The following is an 18,513-nucleotide window of genomic DNA, read 5'->3' as shown; positions in this document are numbered from 1 at the left end:
GTCAGAATAATCAGGAGAAATTGAGCTTATTTTATGTCCTTTTAAAGTGTTACTAAGTTAAGAAGTATGTGTGTTTATAAATATCAGTTTACACATTTATGTCATCAGAACATATGCCTATTTGAAATTGAAAGTATATATGTTTTGAAGTTGAGAATGCCACTCTAATTAAACTCAAGATACTTATTGCTTTTAAAAGAATCTAGTCAGACATGGTGGTACATGGTGTAATCCCAGGTATTCAGGAGGCAGAAATAGAATTGCAGTTCAAGACCAGCTTGGACAGTTAGCAGGAGACTTATCTGAAAATACACTAAAAGTTGGAGACATGACTCAAGTGATAGAGGCTTTGAGTTTAATCTTCAGTGCCTCAAAAAAGGTAAAACAACAACAAAAAGTAAACAGGATAGGTACAATGTATGCTTAGCATGTTGGTTCCCCTCTCTGTGACCAAAACAAAACCTCTCAAAAACGTAACAGTGAAGTAATAATTTAAAAACCTATTTTATTTAATGTCATTTTGAAATAACACCTTCAGATTTTTTTGGCATGACTTTTCCAGAAAGGATGTTGCTATGAGAGTAAGAAGAAGTTTTTGTCTTCTTACATTGCAAGTTATACTCATTAGATAATCTGCTGTTTTCAAATAAAAGGTACATATATAAATGAGATGATGCTTTCAGTAACATTTAGAAATTGTAAAATTTATTCTCTTGTTCAAAAGTATTACTCAGTAATTTCTTAAATAATGCTTATTAAATTATTATGTTGGTCAATTTGCAGGTGAATTATGTAACCTCATTACGCTGGATGTAGCTCACAATCAACTTGAACACCTTCCAAAGGAGATTGGAAACTGCACACAGATAACCAACCTTGACTTGCAGCACAATGAACTGCTAGACCTCCCAGATACTATAGGTATGAGGGGAGAAAGAAGATATTAATAGTTATAGCTGCTTATATATTAAAAGGATTCTATTGGATCTATTCTGGTAATAAAAATTAGAGATGAAAAGTTCAAAAGTTATCAAAGTTGTAAGTAAAACTATTAGGATAGTATTTTCAAATCATTTCCATTTCTTGGCAAAGAAGATAAGAGTGTTGGGAAATAAATTCAATTGGGGATTATGTAGAAGATAAAATGTTGAGTTGTTTGTACATAATTTAAAGCTTATTGTAGAGTAGACTGGTTTTGTTTTGCTTATTAGTTCAAGGTGTTAACACGCTGTTTTGTTGCTTGTGGTTCCTTCTTCTCTGAAGTAGGGAACACTGAAAAACCATTGCTGTTTAGTTTTTAAAACATGAAGACTGGCTGGGAATATGGCCTAGTGGTAAAGTGCTCGCCCTGGGTTTGATTCCTCAGCACCACATATATAGAAAATGGCCAGAAGTGGCACTGTGGCTCAAGTGGTGGAGTGCTAGCCTTGAGCAAAAAGAAGCCAGGGGCAGTGCTCAGGCCCTGAGTCCACGCCCCAGGACTGACAACAAAAACAAAACAAAACAAACAAAACATGAAGACTTTGCCAAACTACAACAAGGTGAACCAACTGATATGGGTTATATTTATACAGCAGATACATATATTTTCCATTGTCCAGTTTATGCAGACAAAGTGGAATTCTGGTGCTCGCTTTGGCAGCATGTGTACTAAATTGGAATGGTATGGAGAAAATTAGCATGGCCCCTCCCTGTGCAAGGATGACACAAATTTGTGAAGCATTCCATATTAAAAAAAAAAAAATTCTGTTGGCCTTTTACGTATCAGTATAAAGGCCATGGTGCTGCATACTTAGGAAATTGCATCTGTACTTATTTCCCACAATTTCAATAATGAATACTTCAGAGTTGCTATTTCTAAATCATTTGATGCCTGTGATATCATCTTGCTCCAAAAGGATGTGACAGGTACTTAGGGGAGCCATGTTAATTAATTCATGTTTGATGCTTGAGATTTTTCTGGTCCCTTTGGCGTGATGCAAAGGTTTGTTGAAGACTACTTAGAGGAATATTTTCCTTCTAGTTAATTCTTATTAGTAAAGGAACAGTCTTAGTCTTTTCTTCTCTTTTTGGTGGTACTGGGTTTTGCATTCAAAGTCTTATGCTTGGTAGGCAGGTGCTCTGCCACTGAATCCACAACCCTTGTCTACTTTTTGCTGGTCTATTTTTAAATAGGGTATTGTGACTTTTTGCCTGTAGCCAGTCTAGAACTGTGATCCTATACTTCCCTTGTAGCTGGAATTATAGGCATATAGCACCACTTAGCAAGACAGGTCTTGTTAAGTTTTTCCCCAGTTTGGTCTCAAACTGTGATCCTCTAGACCTTCACCTTCTAAGCAACGGGGTTTTACAGGTATGCACCACCATGACCAGAAACATGGCATTTATTTTCAGTTGAATGTTTTGGTGAGGAAAGGTCTCTCAGGACAACATTCCCTTCAGTGTTTTGTTTCTGTTTTCCCAGCTGGTTTCTGTTTCTGGAATGGAACTTAGTCATTATCTTGTTAGCTCATTGGGGATTTTTTTCCAAAGATTTTTTGTTTTGTTTTTGAGACCGAGTCTCACTATATAGCCAGACTGGCCCAGAACTCACTGTGTTGTCTAGCTGACCTTGGACTTGGGGATCCTCCTGCCTTTGCTTCCACAGTGTTGGATTACATGGCATGTGTCATTATGCCCGACATCCTGGCATTTTTTAGTTTTGTTTTTCTAATGGGAGAATTGGATTACCTACTAGTCTTCAAACAGTAGCAGCTGTTTAGGGAAGGTTTTTTTGTTTTGTTTTTTTTTTTTGCCAGTCCTGGGCCTTGGACTCAGGGCCTAAACACTGTCCCTCGCTGCTTCTTGCTCAAGGTTAGCAAAGCACTCTGCCACTTGAGCCACAGCGCCACTTCTGGCTGTTTTCTATATATGTGGTGCTGGGGAATCGAACCCAGGGCTTCATGTATACGAGACAAGCACTCTTGCCACTAGGCCATGTTCCCATCCCTAGAGAAGTTTTAATAAGATTGAAAAGGTTTATCAGTTATATGAGTTATATAGAGAAAAGCAAATAGACACTTATCTATGATTGTTATTACTGTTGAACTTGTGTCTTCCTGATTCGTGGCCTGTGGTTCTTCTATCATGCTAGTATTTGTTGTGGTAGCAGGTTACATAATGTGGTTTTCTTAACTGCATGCTTCCCTTAAAATTGCTTTAAAATTTTTTAAATTGCTGGTGTCTATAGTGAACATTGTAACAAACTTCCTGTGTAAAAGGGTCATATTTATGATTCAAGATAGTAGGCACCAAGCATAATGATTTCCTGCTTTTTTTGTATTTAAAGTCTGTTGAGATGGCCATGATGAACAGGGAAGAGAAGTGATCTTTTTCATGGAAGAAAACAAAATCATTGAAAGGATATGTGCTTTGTCTATGAAACATAATACAAAGGAAACAAAGAGAAATCAAATTATTCAAAATACGTTTGCCAAATCAAATTTATTGGAAAGTACTGTGCAATACAGTAAACACAATGACTAACATCTGTAAGGATAAAGTGGAAAACGTCACCTTGAGTAGAGAACAATAAGATGGAAAAGCTAAAAAGCCTCAGGAGAATAGAAATTCTAGAAAGATTACAATCAATTAAGAAACTAGGAAAATACAATTTTATGTTGTTGTCTTAAACTTATTAAAACTTAGATAATAAGGATAAGATAATTTGTTTACTAAGGAGAAGTAATAAAGATACATTCTGCTAGAAATTTCAAAATCAGGCTTTGTTGTTTGGAATAGATGATATATATATATATATATATATATATATATATATATAATAAAAACTGTCTACTTTTTATTTATACTTTCCTTTTTTATTTTGCCAATTCAGGGGCTTGGACTCAGGGCCTGAGCACTGTTCCTGGCTTCTTTTTGCTCAAGGTTAGCACTCTTCCTCTTGAGCCACAGTGCCCCTTCTGGCTTTTTCTGTTAATGTGGTGCTGAGGAATCGAACCCAGGGCTTTGTGCATGCTAGGCAAGCACTCTACCACTAAGCCACATTCCCAGCCCCTACTTTTTATTTCATAGTAATGTTTGCCATATGTAATTTGGGAATGTTCTTCATTTTTAACAACAGCTTCTATGAATTTAGCATCCAGTGAAGATATCTGGGTCAGGATTTTTCTTCATAGGAATGTTTTAAAATTCCAGTTTCTAGCAATATGACCATTTAGGCTAACACTTTCCTCTTTTTAAAGTCTTTTTCTTCTTTACTTTATTTCTGAAGTTTGTGAGAACTAGATTTTATTTCTCTTATCTTTCAAGGGTTACGTTTTCCTAGTGTACTCTGAGCCAACTCAACATATATTCATATATTTATATAGTTTTTAAAAAATGCAGTGACATATTTAGTTTTTGCTTTACGCTTTTATGTTGAAATATATGTCTATAAGTGTACTTTGAACAACTGTAACTGGAATGGCAAAGAAAAAAAGAAAGACTAATACTATATAATCTCAGCAGTGGAATGTGACATTAAAAGTATCACTTTGAAAAACTAGCATGAAATCTAAAATCTTACTTAGTCTTGGAACAGACAAAATGTTGCTTTACTCCACTGCACACAGGACACCCAAAATTTGAGATATTTTTGTTATAAAGTTGATTTCTTCTTACTGGCACTTAGTTGCTGTGTATTTCTTTGTGTATTACATAAAGACGCTAGACATTATTGTTTCTTGAGTATGTCAGGCAGGTTGGAGCCTCAGAATCTTTGCACTTGCTATCTCTCTGCTTAGGTTTCTTTGTTAAGTATTCATATAGTTTCTTTTTCCATTAATCTGATCAAATAGATAAGTAGCATGTGGTCATCAACTTACCTTGTCTGTTAGATGGTATTAACAGTATTTTGTTTGCTTTTATGTATGCATCTGTATGCCTGTGTTGCTAGATAATAGTGAGTGATGTTATTTGAGTACTAATGTCCTTGTATAGAAATCATAGATAATACTGGATGACAAAAGATTTCTTCGGGATTCTCATCCTCTCACAAAGGATAAGTTCTTCCTGTATCCTTCTTTCACCTAGTTTTCATAATTTTACATTCCTTTCTTCTGTTGAAGTAATACTTCTGTTTTTAAAAGTATATTAATTTGGAACATATAATTTCATTATTAATTTCTTGGCATTAAGATGGCATTAGAGAATAATGTGCTTCATTTCTTTCATGAAGATGTCAGGAAATGTAGCAGATTTGAATGAAGGCAAAGTTAGTAAATGTAATATTTATTGAAACTTTTGTGATATTGTTATTTGTCATGTTTCTTAAGTGATTATTTTGTATTCATTCCTCCTGTTCCCAGTGTTTTGATTGTGTAGCAAAAGGCAGAAAATTAAAGTTTGCTGGGGAATTGAAACAATTGTATCAGTTATACAGTGTTTCTTGGGATAGAGGCAACAGGGTCTTACAACATGAAGGACCAGGCTTACCTTCCCCTGTGCTACACTTCTCTGTCCTACAGTTTTAACTGACCTTTGAAATTCTCCCTCCTGTTTATTAGAGATGTACCTGGAACAGCCAAGTGGCAAACTTAATCATATCAGAATCTGTTTCTCTTTATACTTTGACCTTTTTATCCTAGCCTGTTTCTTGAAAAGTAAAACTAAAAATGAAAGACAAAGGGTAAAAGGCAAACCAATGCAACTGCAATACTTAAAAGACAATAAGTTGTAAACTAACTGCTCTCCTTTTGGGGGTGAAGAGGGAAGGTGAGAAAAAAGGGAGGGAGGCGGTAATGAGTTTGACAAGAAATGTACTCATTCCTAACATATGTAACTAACCCCTGAGAACATCACCTTGACAATAAAAACTAAAAACAAACCTGAAACTCTTCTCCTAAAGAATTGAAGCTTGTTGGTTCTCTAGCAGCTGGTCCACTGAAAATCATCTATCAGCTCACAGGATATTAAAAATACTGCATTATTTCCTTGACTTTGTCTTCTGTTTTTTCCTAACTTAAGCAGGCCATGGTATTTTCACCTTTTTATTTAATATCACTCTTAATGTAGCCTACCTTGGCAGTAATCACTGCCATTTGTTTTCAGTCTGAGCAGTGCTAAGTTCACTGACAGTATAAGGGGCAGAAAAAAAATATGTGGCAGTGGGTTACTCTGAAAGAGTGCTTAACAACACTTTCTCTGAGTTAGCCACTATTTGGGCCTGGTAAAAAATTAAGAATGTATTTTCTGGGGCTGGGGATATGGCCTAGTGGCAAGAGAGCTTGCTTCGTATACATGAGGCCCTGGGTTCGATTCCCCAGCACCACATATACAGAAAACGGCCAGAAGTGGCGCTGTGGCTCAAGTGGCAGAGTGCTAGCCTTGAGCAAAAGGAAGCCAGGGACAGTGCTCAGGCCCTGAGTCCAAGGCCCAGGACTGGCCAAAAAAAAAAAAAAAGAATGTATTTTCTTTCACATAAATATTTTCTACTTCAAGAATTAGCTATAAGCAAAAGAAAATACTAAGCTTTATTGCTGTAGTCATTTTGTTTAAAAGTCTTTTGGGATTTCTGATGGTTTTATGAAATCAAAGGAGAAAAGATCTGAAAGTAGGAAAACATTTTACTTTTAGATAAAGAGTGAAATAAGCAACAAAACCTTGTCTTCAAGGCTGAAATACATACCAATACAGAGACCTTTTTGTTGCACTGCACTCTGAAGAAATGTTATAGTAATTATGGTTATACCAACAAGCAGAGTTTTAGTAACTCAGTTTTAAGGAATTACAATGCTACTTAGATATAACAACTTTATTTTCTTTTTAATGTTTATTATTTGGGGGTTCTGAATTTCAAGAATTTCTTCATTGATTTTCATTCCTTATTTTCAGTTTAATGTTTCCAAAAAATTGTACTTTCGACATTATTTCATCTTTAGAACTGTGTTCTGCCTACTCATTTTTTTTTAACTAGTTGGTTAAAATAAGATTAAGGCCATTTGAATTAGTCTTACTCAGAAGTTATACCTAATTAACCTAAAGATACTTTATATTTGCTGAAATTAAAGCATCTAATTTTAATCCATGGCCATTTAATTTCGCTATATTTAAAAAATCTGACAGTATAAGAAAGCAAGCTGTCAAAGTGGAGCACAGAACAATTTATAGTCAAAGATAAGCGCTTAAAAGCTAAATGCCAGTGATTGGCAATGTTCAGCCTACATTTATATAAAGAAGCTCAGCCACAGTGATTTTATTTCTTAGTTGGAATAGCTCAGCATCAAAGCAGACTATGTCTTGAATTCTAGGTTGCAGTTTAGCTTGTGGTTAAAACCACTTATTGAAAGAGGTTAAGAGTTGAACCCACTGCAGAGGGCAAATCACAATAACTGACAGACTTCTGATGTCACATTTTTTTCTGACATAAGAGTTTTGATATTTTATTCTTAATTTTTTTTTTTTTTTTTTTTGCCAGTCCTGGGCCTTGGACTCAGGGCCTGAGCACTGTCCCTGGCTTCTTCCCGCTCAAGGCTAGCACTCTGCCACTTGAGCCACAGCGCCACTTCTGGCCATTTTCTGTATATGTGGTGCTGGGGAATCGAACCTAGGGCCTCGTGTATCCGAGGCAGGCACTCTTGCCACTAGGCTATATCCCCAGCCCTTATTCTTAATTTTTAAACCTCTGTTATTTTGGTGAGAATAATGAGTTTTGGAAAAATGTAGATAATGGTTTAAATATACCAAGCTCTCAAGTAGGTGATGAATGTGGATTTATCCTTCAAAATGACATATTCTCTTAGGTTGTATTTTTTAAAAACTCAGCTCCTTTTTGCCTTACTAGAGAGGAAAAGTTTAGAGGCAAGAAAGATGGAGATGCCATTTTGGTATCAGATAAGGTCATGTCACAGTTTTATTACATCATTTTTATTTTGTAATTTTGAAATTCTTGAAATCTATTTTAAAAGTGAGATTTGGACTTGGAAGAGAAGTTTGAAAGATCTGGTTTTATTCTCTGGGCTTTTGAGATAAGCATTTCAAATTTGTTAGCATACTAATATTTGCAGAAGATTTTTAGGTTTCAGTCTGAATAAAAAGTATTGTGTTCACGTACTGTTCTACTGTAAAGAGTAACTAAATTAGGAATGTCCATTCATGGAGCAAGATTATGAGGACTTTACATTATTAATAGGCCCTTTGCTCTTGTGGCAAACATCAAGGACTCTTTCATGAGTGCGTCAGCCATTATTACCATGAAAAACCAACTTGGGAGGGTCTTATCTACTGTTTGTTTGTTTTTTTAAGGTTAGCCATCTTTAAATGTGCCACCTACAACTGACCAAACACTGACCAAACTCTATCAGAAGAGTTTGAAATACTACTAGTTAGACAATATCAGTACTTGAAAGAAAATTTTCACCCTCACCAACCAGCCTGGATGTAGTAGTGCCCAGAAGAATGGGAGAGGCAAGGGAGAAAATATTAATACTGTAATTGCTTTTTTTTCCTCCAAGGATGTATATGGGCCCTGTTCTGCATTTCTTGATGGGAATGATACTGATATAGCTTTGTGATACTGTTTATCAAAATATTAAACATCGGTGTCCTCGCAAATGCCCATATATTTTCACACAGTCACAAAGATATTTGTGTATGTGTATTGATCACAAAATTAATTTTAAAAAATTAGTAATGTATGTTATTTGGCACATTATGGAACATCTTAAATTGTTTTAAATGGAGTGAGATATCTTCTTTACCCACAAAAAAGTATATATGTGACCTTTTATCTGGTAAAGCATATATAAACAAAAATAAGTCCCTGTATTTTTGTGTATGTGTCGATAAGTGCTTAAAGGTCTTGGTAGATGTATATTAGACTAGAAATTATAATTTTTATGGGGAAGAGTGAGATGGCTTGTGTATGTTAGGATTAAACTATTCGGTGAAGTTGGAGAAATTGATTGGTTAGAATTGTTAGTGCATTCTTTCTATCTGTTTACTCAGCCTCCTGGGTAACGAGGATTATAGGCGTGAGCCACTGGCGCCTGGCTTTCTTTAAAATCTCATCTTTTTATCAACTATCATAGGATGACTATTAACTTTTCAAGTGATCTTGCTGTTTTTCTAAAATTGAGCTCATGTATCTACTTTATGAAAATGTATTTTATAGACTATATTTTATCACCTTTTATGTCTCACTATAAATTTCCAGTAATCATAATCAAATGTGCATGGCTCTGGACCAGGGTTCTTTTTTTGGAAAAAATATTTTTCATTATCTTTGGTTGTACAACGAGGTTTCAATTTAACATGCAAATTTACTAGTGCAATTCATCTTGATCAGTATCACCTAATCCATCATTCTCCCTCAATCTATCCCAGCCCTGTATAGGTTCTGACACTAAACACACTAGGCCCTAAAAAGGGATACTGAAGTGGAAATAATGTGCTGAGACCTTTTTGATGCTAGAAGTACTGGCACAGTGTTATGGGTATACTTGATGTAGTCTGTCTAAAGAGGTGGGTAGGGTTGTATCAGGGAGTGAGGAGTTAAGCCACGTAAGTATCAGAAGCGTATCTGAGAATTTTGTTTTCTTGTAATGCTGGGGATTAAACCTAAGCACTGTATAGCTGAACTATATTCCCAGCACTTTGAGAATTTTAGAATAAAGTTCCAGCTTTCTTTTACTCTGTTGAATATACAAGTACTGTTTATGGGCAGTCCTCCTTCTTGATCTTTTCTTTATTTTGTTTATTTATTTTTTTGGCCAGTCCTGGGCCTTGGACTCATGGCCTGAGCACTGCCCCTGACTTCTTTTTGTTCAAGGCTAGCACTCTGCCACTTGAGCCACAGCGCCACTTCTGGCCGTTTTCTATATATGTGGTGCTGGGGAATGGAACCCAGGGCTTCATGTATAGGAGGCAAGCACTCTTGCCACTAGGCCATATTCCCAGCTCTCCTTCTTGATCTTCGCATTGTTTTGTTTTTTTTTTTAAACAAGTTTATTTAAACAACAAGACGCTTGACTTGAAGGGAAAACTATCTAGGATTCTTTTTTTTTTTTTAAAAGAGTAATTTACCCCTACTTAAAGACAGATCGCCCTACATGTAACAGCTACGTACAAAAAAGTTATAAAATTGTCCTTGGTTTTACAATGATAAATGAAAACATTAAAATTCTCCAATCAGGGCTGGGGATATAGCCTAGTGGCAAGAGTGCCTGCCTCGGATACACGAGGCCCTAGGTTCGATTCCCCAGCACCACATATGCAGAAAACGGCCAGAAGCGGCGCTGTGGCTCAAGTGGCAGAGTGCTAGCCTTGAGCAGGAAGAAGCCAGGGACAGTGCTCAGGCCCTGAGTCCAAGGCCCAGGACTGGCCAAAAAAAAAAAAAAAAAAAAAAATTCTCCAATCAAACAAGGTATGCAAGGATTTTTGTTTTTTTCTTTTTTTGTTAAAACAGTGAGAGCAAAATAACTTACTGAAATACAAAGATAAAAGCTGAATGAGCATGCCACTAATGGAGAAGGGGGATATTTTCAAAGAACCAGTATTTTTCCCCATCCCATCTCCATTTGATGTCAATCAAAATATGCCATTGTCCATTTAGGTTTTTTTTTTAAAAAAAGGAAAAGAAAAAAAAAAGAAAAGCGATATGCTTGTGCACATACACCAGTTACTTTATGTACAATAAAGGAATGGGGAAGGGGAAAATGAAAGAATAGAGAAAACTATACTGTAGTAGTCAGGATGCGGTGGAACCAAATTGCAGTTTTCTAATTAAGAATGTATTCTTGGTCTATAAGAACAAAGTTCTGGAGCAAAGTAGCAGGTTCCCTTTCTTAGTAGACACCTCTCTGCTGCTGGAACACATCAATTGTATCTTCATCCTCCATTTCCAACTGTGCAGGTGTGTCTGTTTCATTGATTGGCTGCCCATCAAATCGGAATCTGATCTGCCTCATCGATAAACCCTGTCGTTCACAATAGGCTTTCATTAGTTTACTAAGTGGTGTATGCCTCTTAATCTTAAACTGCACCACAGAACCATCCTGCCCCGCCACCTTCAAATTAATATGATGTTGTTCTCAGTCTTGACTCCTTCCTTGGGCTTTTCGTCGGCCATCGCGAGCGCCGGAGTCTCCTCAGATGCCACTTCACAAAAGAGGCCCCCGGTCCGCACCAAACGAGCACACAGGCAGCACCACAGCGGCTGGAGGAGGTGGCAGCGGTTGATCTTTGCATTGTTAAACAATTGCCTTTCCATCCGAAAAATAAGATTGACTTACAAGGTAGAATTAAGTGAAATAGAGCAATTTAATGTGATATGTTTCCTCATTAATGTTGCATCATTCTGTCCTAAGCAAATTGATCCATAAGATGTAACGACTCTCGGTAGACTTACAAAGACATGCATGGAACTGTAGGGTTGCACTATAATGAAGCTTATTTTGATATATTGACAGACTGCTTCACAGATGTTTAATCTTGGTCTGTCCTAGGATTAAAGCCTGGAATCAAATAGTCCTTATGGGAGAAAGCATTTATGCTTGAACTATAAAGATCAGCCATTTGTGAAATTATATCCTTGCATATTAACATACCACAAAGTAGACATCACTTTTTCCCCCCTTCATACTAGAGTTTAGCTCTCTATCTTATCTCCAGCCTTGCATTTTGCTGGTTATTCTGGAGAGAGAGTTGGCCTGGAGTGGCTTCTGACTGTATCTTCAAGATCTTAGCTTCTTGAGGAGATAGGATTATAGCCATTGGCACCTACCTACCTGGCCCACCTCTAAATAGTTGAACTATCATACTGGACTATTTAGAGAATTGTTTTAACGTTCACGTGTTGCTATTGTGAGATTTACCTTGTTAATACTGCCTTTTATTTCCCTTGGACGCATTTCTGAGTTTTCAGCATTAGAAGTTTTACATACACATTCTCAGAATATTTCTAATCTTTCAAATGGCATTTTACATTATGAGTATATTTATGTGTAATATGTGGATTTATGTTAACATATGTGTAAGTGTATGTGTGTGTATGTGTGTAGGTACACACATTTGTTCCATCAATTTTCTAAAATTACAAAATACTGGAAACTATATACAAATAGAAATAAAAAAATTAATCTTTCACAATTTCACCATTGCAAACTACATACCCCAGAATAAAAACTTTATATTGAGTATTTCACCATTGCAAACTACATACCCCAGAATAAAAACTTTATATTGAGTATTTCACCATTGCAAACTACATACCCCAGAATAAAAACTTTATATTGAGTATTTCACCATTGCAAACTACATACCCCAGAATAAAAACTTTATATTGAGTATTATGTATCCGTCTTTATGCTAAAGTATATTAACCATACTCTGTGTGTCCTTTAGAACAATCATGTCAGATATGTGGTGGCATTAGCTCTCCTTTATGGATAGAAGCAAGTACAAAGAGCTAAGTACATTGAATTAAGCATTACTGTTAAATTAACTTTTTTCCTTATAAATATTATCTTTCCTTTTATGATGAGGAAACAGACTTGTTAAATAACTTGCCCATGGTCGAATAATATAAAATACTGACTTTTCTGTTATGCTGTGATGTCTCCAATTAAAATAATTATTCTGTTGAGTATTTAGACTATTTTATGACCATACATATGGCCTTAGTTATGAAACATTTTATTTTCTGCCAACCCACTTTTAAAGTAACACATCATATTCAATGTCATAACAGTAGGAAATATTTTTCTAACCTCTGAGTCCTCTGGTACTTTGGAAAGTTACCTCATCCTCTGTTTTATTGCCGCTTCAAAATGGATACATCTTACCACTGTCAGAAAGACCTTGTAAAGCATCTTTTGTCAGTTGTTGAGAAAATAACTAGCTTTGCCAAGTGGTCATTTTAATTTCTATTTTATGCTGTTGAAATCTTTGTTAATTAAAATGAGTAATTTTTTTTTTTTTTTTTTTTTGGTCTGTCTCTCCATTGTGGTTTTGAACTCAGGGCTGGGCCTCTGCCCCTGAGCTTTTTTGCTTAAGGCTAGTGCTCTATTACTTTGAGCCACAGCGCCACTTCTGGTTTTCTGGTGGTTAATTGGAGATAAGTCTTATGGACTTCCTTGCCCAGGCTGGCTTTGAACCATGATCCTCAGGTCTCAGCCATCTGAGTAGCTAGGATTACAGGCCTGAGCCATCGGCATGCAACCTAGAACTAGCAAATTATTGGTTGCTCAGTTTCCCAAGACTCTTCTAGGAACATTATGTAATGAGTTTAAGTACCCGAGAAAAAGATCTGTTTGGAAGAGTAGTCTGCTAAATTTTTCCTACATTGTGATAGGCTACTTTAGACTAATGAAAGTATTCTTTTATTGTCAGTGATTGCAAACACAAAGGGATATAATTAGCTTTAATTAGTCATCTATTTTGATAACTCCAGTCACTGGTTTATATAGGTAGAAGAGAAGAAAGAGGTAAATGATAACTAAGTAAGAATTTAAGGCATAATGTTTTTCCTCTTATGATTTATGCTACAGACTATTGTCTACTTTCTGTAACAAACACTGTAGTCATGTTGTGTCTAGGAAATTAAGTTGATCATACAGTAGCTTTTTAAAAATCAAAACAAAAAGAAATGGTTCATAAGATTACTAAAAATAGAAAGTCCTTAAGATTTTCTTTGCAGGGGCTGGGGATATAGCCTAGTGGCAAGAGTGCCTGCCTCGGATACACGAGGCCCTAGGTTCGATTCCCCAGCACCACATATACAGAAAACTGCCAGAAGCGGCGCTGTGGCTCAAGTGGCAGAGTGCTAGCCTTGAGCGGGAAGAAGCCAGGGACAGTGCTCAGGCCCTGAGTCCAAGGCCCAGGACTGGCCAAAAAAAAAAAAAAGATTTTCTTTGCAGAAACTTTAATCTGGTACACAGATGTCCATTTCTGTACTTGCTAAGAGTGGGGGGAAACTGGGTAATTTTGAAGTAAAAGTAATATTTGGCCTTTAAATTTGACCTGCCCCAACATTTGATAGAAGTGGTTAGAAAAACTGAGTATATGGCAAAGAAATACACTGAACTAAATTCTTCCTACTGTTACCTTTTATATCAGTGTGAGTGTATTTTCTTATATGTATATCATTTGAAGAATTTAATTCAAATATTTTATGACAGCAGATAAGATATTTATCCAGACAGATGATGTATACCTTGTCATATAATCTTGAAAGTCAAAATATAGCATGCGTGGAAAATAAAAGCCTTCTTTATTCATTAGTGGCTCCTGTTGTGTGTGATGCTCAAAATGTATCTAATTTGGGGGGTATTTAAGGTTTTCAGGTTAGAGATGCTTAATCTGTACAGCTACTTGCTATAAATTGGATCTAATGATTACTTTGTTAGTGATACCAACATATTCTGATAGTTCACTTAAAATTATAATTAATATATAATTGTAATATTATAATTATAATACTTTGTTTTTAAATATAAATTTCTAATAGAAGTTAAGGATCTTGCTGAAATAATATTTCAAAAATAATTCTAAATATGTAGTGGATATCCAGTCACAGTAGGAGGGAGGGTCATTAAGTACTCTAAAAAATAAAAAAAATTTTTTTGCATTTACAGGAAACCTGTCCAGTTTAAATCGACTTGGTCTGAGATATAATAGACTCTCAGCAATACCCAGATCACTAGCAAAATGCAGTGCACTTGAAGAATTAAATTTAGAGAACAATAACATTTCTACTTTGCCAGAGGTAAGAGGTGGAATAAAGAAAGCAATATCTCCCTGTTTCACTCTGTAAATATTACATCATTTTGGGAGCTAGCACTAGATGCTACTAAGAAAAAGCTATGTAGCTGTTATTTAAAACTCAACTGCCATTCCCAGCTCAGTTATCTAAAAGGTACTATCAAAAACATATGGAAAGGGGCTGGGGATATGGCCTAGTGGCAAGAGTGCTTGCCCCGTATACATGAGGCCCTGGGTTCAATTCCCCAGCACCACATATACAGAAAATGGCCAGAAGTGGCGCTGTGGCTCAAGTGGCAGAGTGTTAGCCTTGAGCAAAAAGAAGCCAGGGACAGTGCTTAGGCCCTGAGTCCACGCCCCAAGACTGGCCAAAAAAAAAAAAAAAATATATATATATATATATATATATATATGGAAAGTATAATCTTTCTAGCACACACTATTTTATTATCAAGACTAATAATAGCTGTAACTCCCTTTAATCCAAATTGTTGCTCTACTGATGTGGTAATATTAAAATCTATTTCAAATATAGCAATCACCAAAATTTTTATTTTTAATTTTTATTAAATAGTATAAACTTGTGTTGATTCTGTGTAAGAAGTATTTTCTTTCTTTTTGATTATGGCTTAGTTGGGTAAGATATTGTATTCTTTTTTTTTTTTGGCCAGTCCTGGGCCTTGGACTCAGGGCCTGAGCACTGTCCCTGGCTTCTTTTTGCTCAAGGCTAGCACTCTGCCACTTGAGCCACAGCGCCACTTCTGGCCATTTTCTGTATATGTGGTGCTGGGGAATCGAACCCAGGGCCTCATGTATATGAGGCATATACATGAGGCAGGCACTCTTGCCACTAGGCCATATCCCCAGCCCCAGATATTGTATTCTTTTTAGTTGTCTTAATAATTGAATGCAGTTTCACTCTTGCCTTTCCTTCATTAAAATAGTGTGCTACAGCTGGGCGCTGGTGGCTCATGTCTATAATCCTAGCTACTCGGGAGGCTGAGATTGAGGTTCAGATTTGAAGCCAGCCCAGTCAGGAAAGTCCTTGAAACTCTTATGACTCCAATAAACTACTCAGAAAAAGCCGGAAGTGGCGCTGTGGCTCAAGTGGTAGAGCGCTAGTGTTGAATGCAAGAAGCCCAAGGATAGAGCCCAGGCCCTGAGTTCAGGCCCTAGGACTGGCACACAAACACAAAAGTGTGCTGCTTTTTTAGTATATGCAACATTTTTATAAATTTAAGCACAGTATCTTAGTATTCTAACAAATGAACCAATGGAACTGTGTATTTATGGATTGAATGATTCCATAGAATCGTTTCTAGTAATTAAAAATGTCTTGTAAGCTAGAGAACGTGGTATACACCTATCATCCCAGGTACTCTATATTTTCTACTCAGGAAGCTGAAAGTTTGAGTCTATTCACAGGCAAAGTTAGGGATACCATGTTCTAAAAATCCAAAAGGGCTGGAGGCCTGGCCCAAGTGGCAGAGTACTTACCTAGGATGAGTGAGGCCCTGGGTTTAATCTTCAGTACTTAAAAGAAAGAAGTGGAGGGGGAGGGGACAGACAGACAGAGGAGGGAAGGGGCAGGAAGGGGAGACTTTGCTGGCTTCAAACTTCAGTCCTGTGGATCTCATCAGCTTGGTAGCTAGAATTTAGGTGTGAGCCACCAGCACCCACCAGCCCATTTTCAAGTAGAGAGCCTATGGAGAAAAACCTTTAACTGGCATTGTCCAAACATGGGGGAAGCATTAACTCCTTTTTAAAAGTTGTCCATATGCTCTGGAAGTAACATTCTTAAGAAAAAATGTAATTATCTGCATTTATAATAAGTACAGGAAGAAAATCAAATCCATTATACAGCACTTATGAAACAATCACACTGGGTTAGGTAAGAAAAATGGAGACTCATTATACTCAATGGGGACTTATTATACTACTCAAATCAGAGCTGATAAAATGATGGAATTTTTCCACTTGAAAACTGTCTGAAAATGGGCTAGTTTTAATGTAGTCATATATACATTCTTTATTTTCAAACAAATTGAAGGTATTTTCCTGACTTGAATGCCATGCAAGGTTTTCCCAAGCACCAGTCTTATCTGTACTCTGTTTTAGTTTGTGTGTAGCGACAGACAGATATAAAGGGTAGCACCTTAATACAAGTGGGAGTTTACTATATAGCTATGTCTTCAATTACATGGTTACTTACTCATTCAGCTGGACTTGCCAGTTATACTAATTGGCATCTCAGATAATGTTTTCAGTTTGTGCTTCATGGGCAGCAAAATTTGAACCCCATCACATCTCACAATGTACTTGTTTTTTCTTGCCTGTGCTTTTGCTTTAGTCTAGAATCTTTTATTTTATTTTTTTTTTACTAAATAAAGTCTTATTCTTCTAGTTCTCATCTTGTTTCTAGTGTTTTCAGTTATTTCACTATTTTTACTTTGCTTTGCATTTAAGTAGAGAAAGAATTTAAATTTTAAACACTTTTCATACATGAGGTTTTATAAAAATTTTTGTGTATTTTTTTCTCTTCACTACAACCTAGAAAATAAAGCACCACTATTTTTTTAAAGAATGAATAAACCAAGATTTTAAAAGTAACTTGTCCAAAGTTATATGCTATTAAAAGATAGAGCCAGGATCCAAAACTATTATAGTAGGCTGTATCAGAATTCCTCAGATGTTAATGGGCATAAAATCACTGGAGAGTCTTGCTACCATGAGTTTTATGATTCTGTGGTAGTGGGCCCAGAGCCTGCATTTCTACCCAGCTCCCAGGAGATGTTCATCCTGCCTTCCTTGTACCAGGCTTTGAGAAACAAGAGCCTACTTGATGTAATTATTACTGATTATTACTTTCTAATTGTTTTCTATCTTGTCCTTAGCACTTTAGTCACATAGTACAAAACTAAAATAGAAGTAGGTAGGGCTATATGTTTAGTCAATGCTTAGTAGATACTTATATCTCTAACTGTATAGAAAACTTCAGGAAGGGTAATGGTTCCTAAAGGAATTGTAATTTATTGAGTAACCCCTTATTCAGTGCCAGGACTTATCTTCATCTTAATACTATTTTAGAGGTAAATATGTAACTAAGACCTGGATTGGATAGGAGTGGTCACATAGTGATTGTCAGAACCAGACTAGACATTAACATGCTCAACAGTTTCAAACTACCTAGGCTGAATGCTGGTGGCTCACTCTTGTGAGCCTGCTTAGAAGGCTTAGAAGGCTGAGATCATGGTTCAAAGCCAGCCCAGGCAGAAAAGTACCTGAGACTCTTATCTCTAATTATCCACCAGAAAATGGGAAGTGGAGCTGTGTCAAAGAGGTAGAGTGCTAGACTTGAGCAAAAGAGCTCAGTGTCATTGCCCAGGCCCTGAGTTCAAGCCCCACAACCAACCAACCAACCAAACAAACAAACAAACAAAAAAGCAAAACAAAACTAGGCACATATAGGATATTTCTCACCTAGGGACATGTTTTCTCTATGCCAACTGAAGCAAAAGAATGGTGTAGTGAAGGTAGGAGAATTTCCTGTTCTGTATGAAATTTGGTAACCTGACTTCATTGACTCCGTAGTGTCAGCCATGCATGCAAGGAGATGCTAGGAAGATAACTAGAAGAGAGTAATGACTGTCCTATAGGCAGGTATCATAGAGCCAGCCCACCTGGTCTGAGACTGAGATATTTGTACTTGGAACTGCTGCTCTATTAAAAACAGTGAGTTTTCGCTCTAATCTATGGCAATTTTGTTGTTTCTGTCTA

General features: G+C 36.4%; 1 protein-coding gene, 1 long non-coding RNA gene, 1 other non-coding gene and 1 pseudogene across 5 annotated transcripts in view; 2 read left to right on the top strand and 2 right to left on the bottom strand.

Annotated features, from left to right (window-relative positions):
- The window catches only part of Shoc2 (SHOC2 leucine rich repeat scaffold protein), a 58,645-nt gene that overhangs the window by 30,836 nt on the left and 9,296 nt on the right, over positions 1-18,513 (top strand). For all 3 annotated transcript variants that reach the window (XM_048338270.1, XM_048338272.1, XM_048338273.1), the window contains exons 3-4: positions 784-921; positions 14,610-14,740. In XM_048338270.1, coding sequence (XP_048194227.1) covers positions 784-921; positions 14,610-14,740 — 269 coding nt within the window. The remainder of the gene's footprint in view (positions 1-783; positions 922-14,609; positions 14,741-18,513) is intronic.
- On the bottom strand, positions 359-17,136 carry LOC125346065. The gene is made up of 3 exons (XR_007209858.1): positions 16,900-17,136; positions 12,437-12,442; positions 359-369 (listed from the first exon to the last, which is right to left on the bottom strand). It is a non-coding gene; the product is annotated as an uncharacterized LOC125346065 (long non-coding RNA).
- LOC125347413 lies at positions 1,627-1,734 on the top strand. Its single transcript, XR_007210198.1, has one exon. It is a non-coding gene; the product is annotated as a U6 spliceosomal RNA (small nuclear RNA).
- LOC125346063 lies at positions 10,556-11,202 on the bottom strand (annotated as a pseudogene).

This window comes from Perognathus longimembris, chromosome 2 (genome assembly GCF_023159225.1).
Source record: "Perognathus longimembris pacificus isolate PPM17 chromosome 2, ASM2315922v1, whole genome shotgun sequence".
Classification (NCBI taxonomy): domain Eukaryota; kingdom Metazoa; phylum Chordata; class Mammalia; order Rodentia; family Heteromyidae; genus Perognathus; species Perognathus longimembris.
Note: the sequence above shows the minus strand (reverse complement) of the source record. Positions and strands in the feature narration are given on the sequence as shown.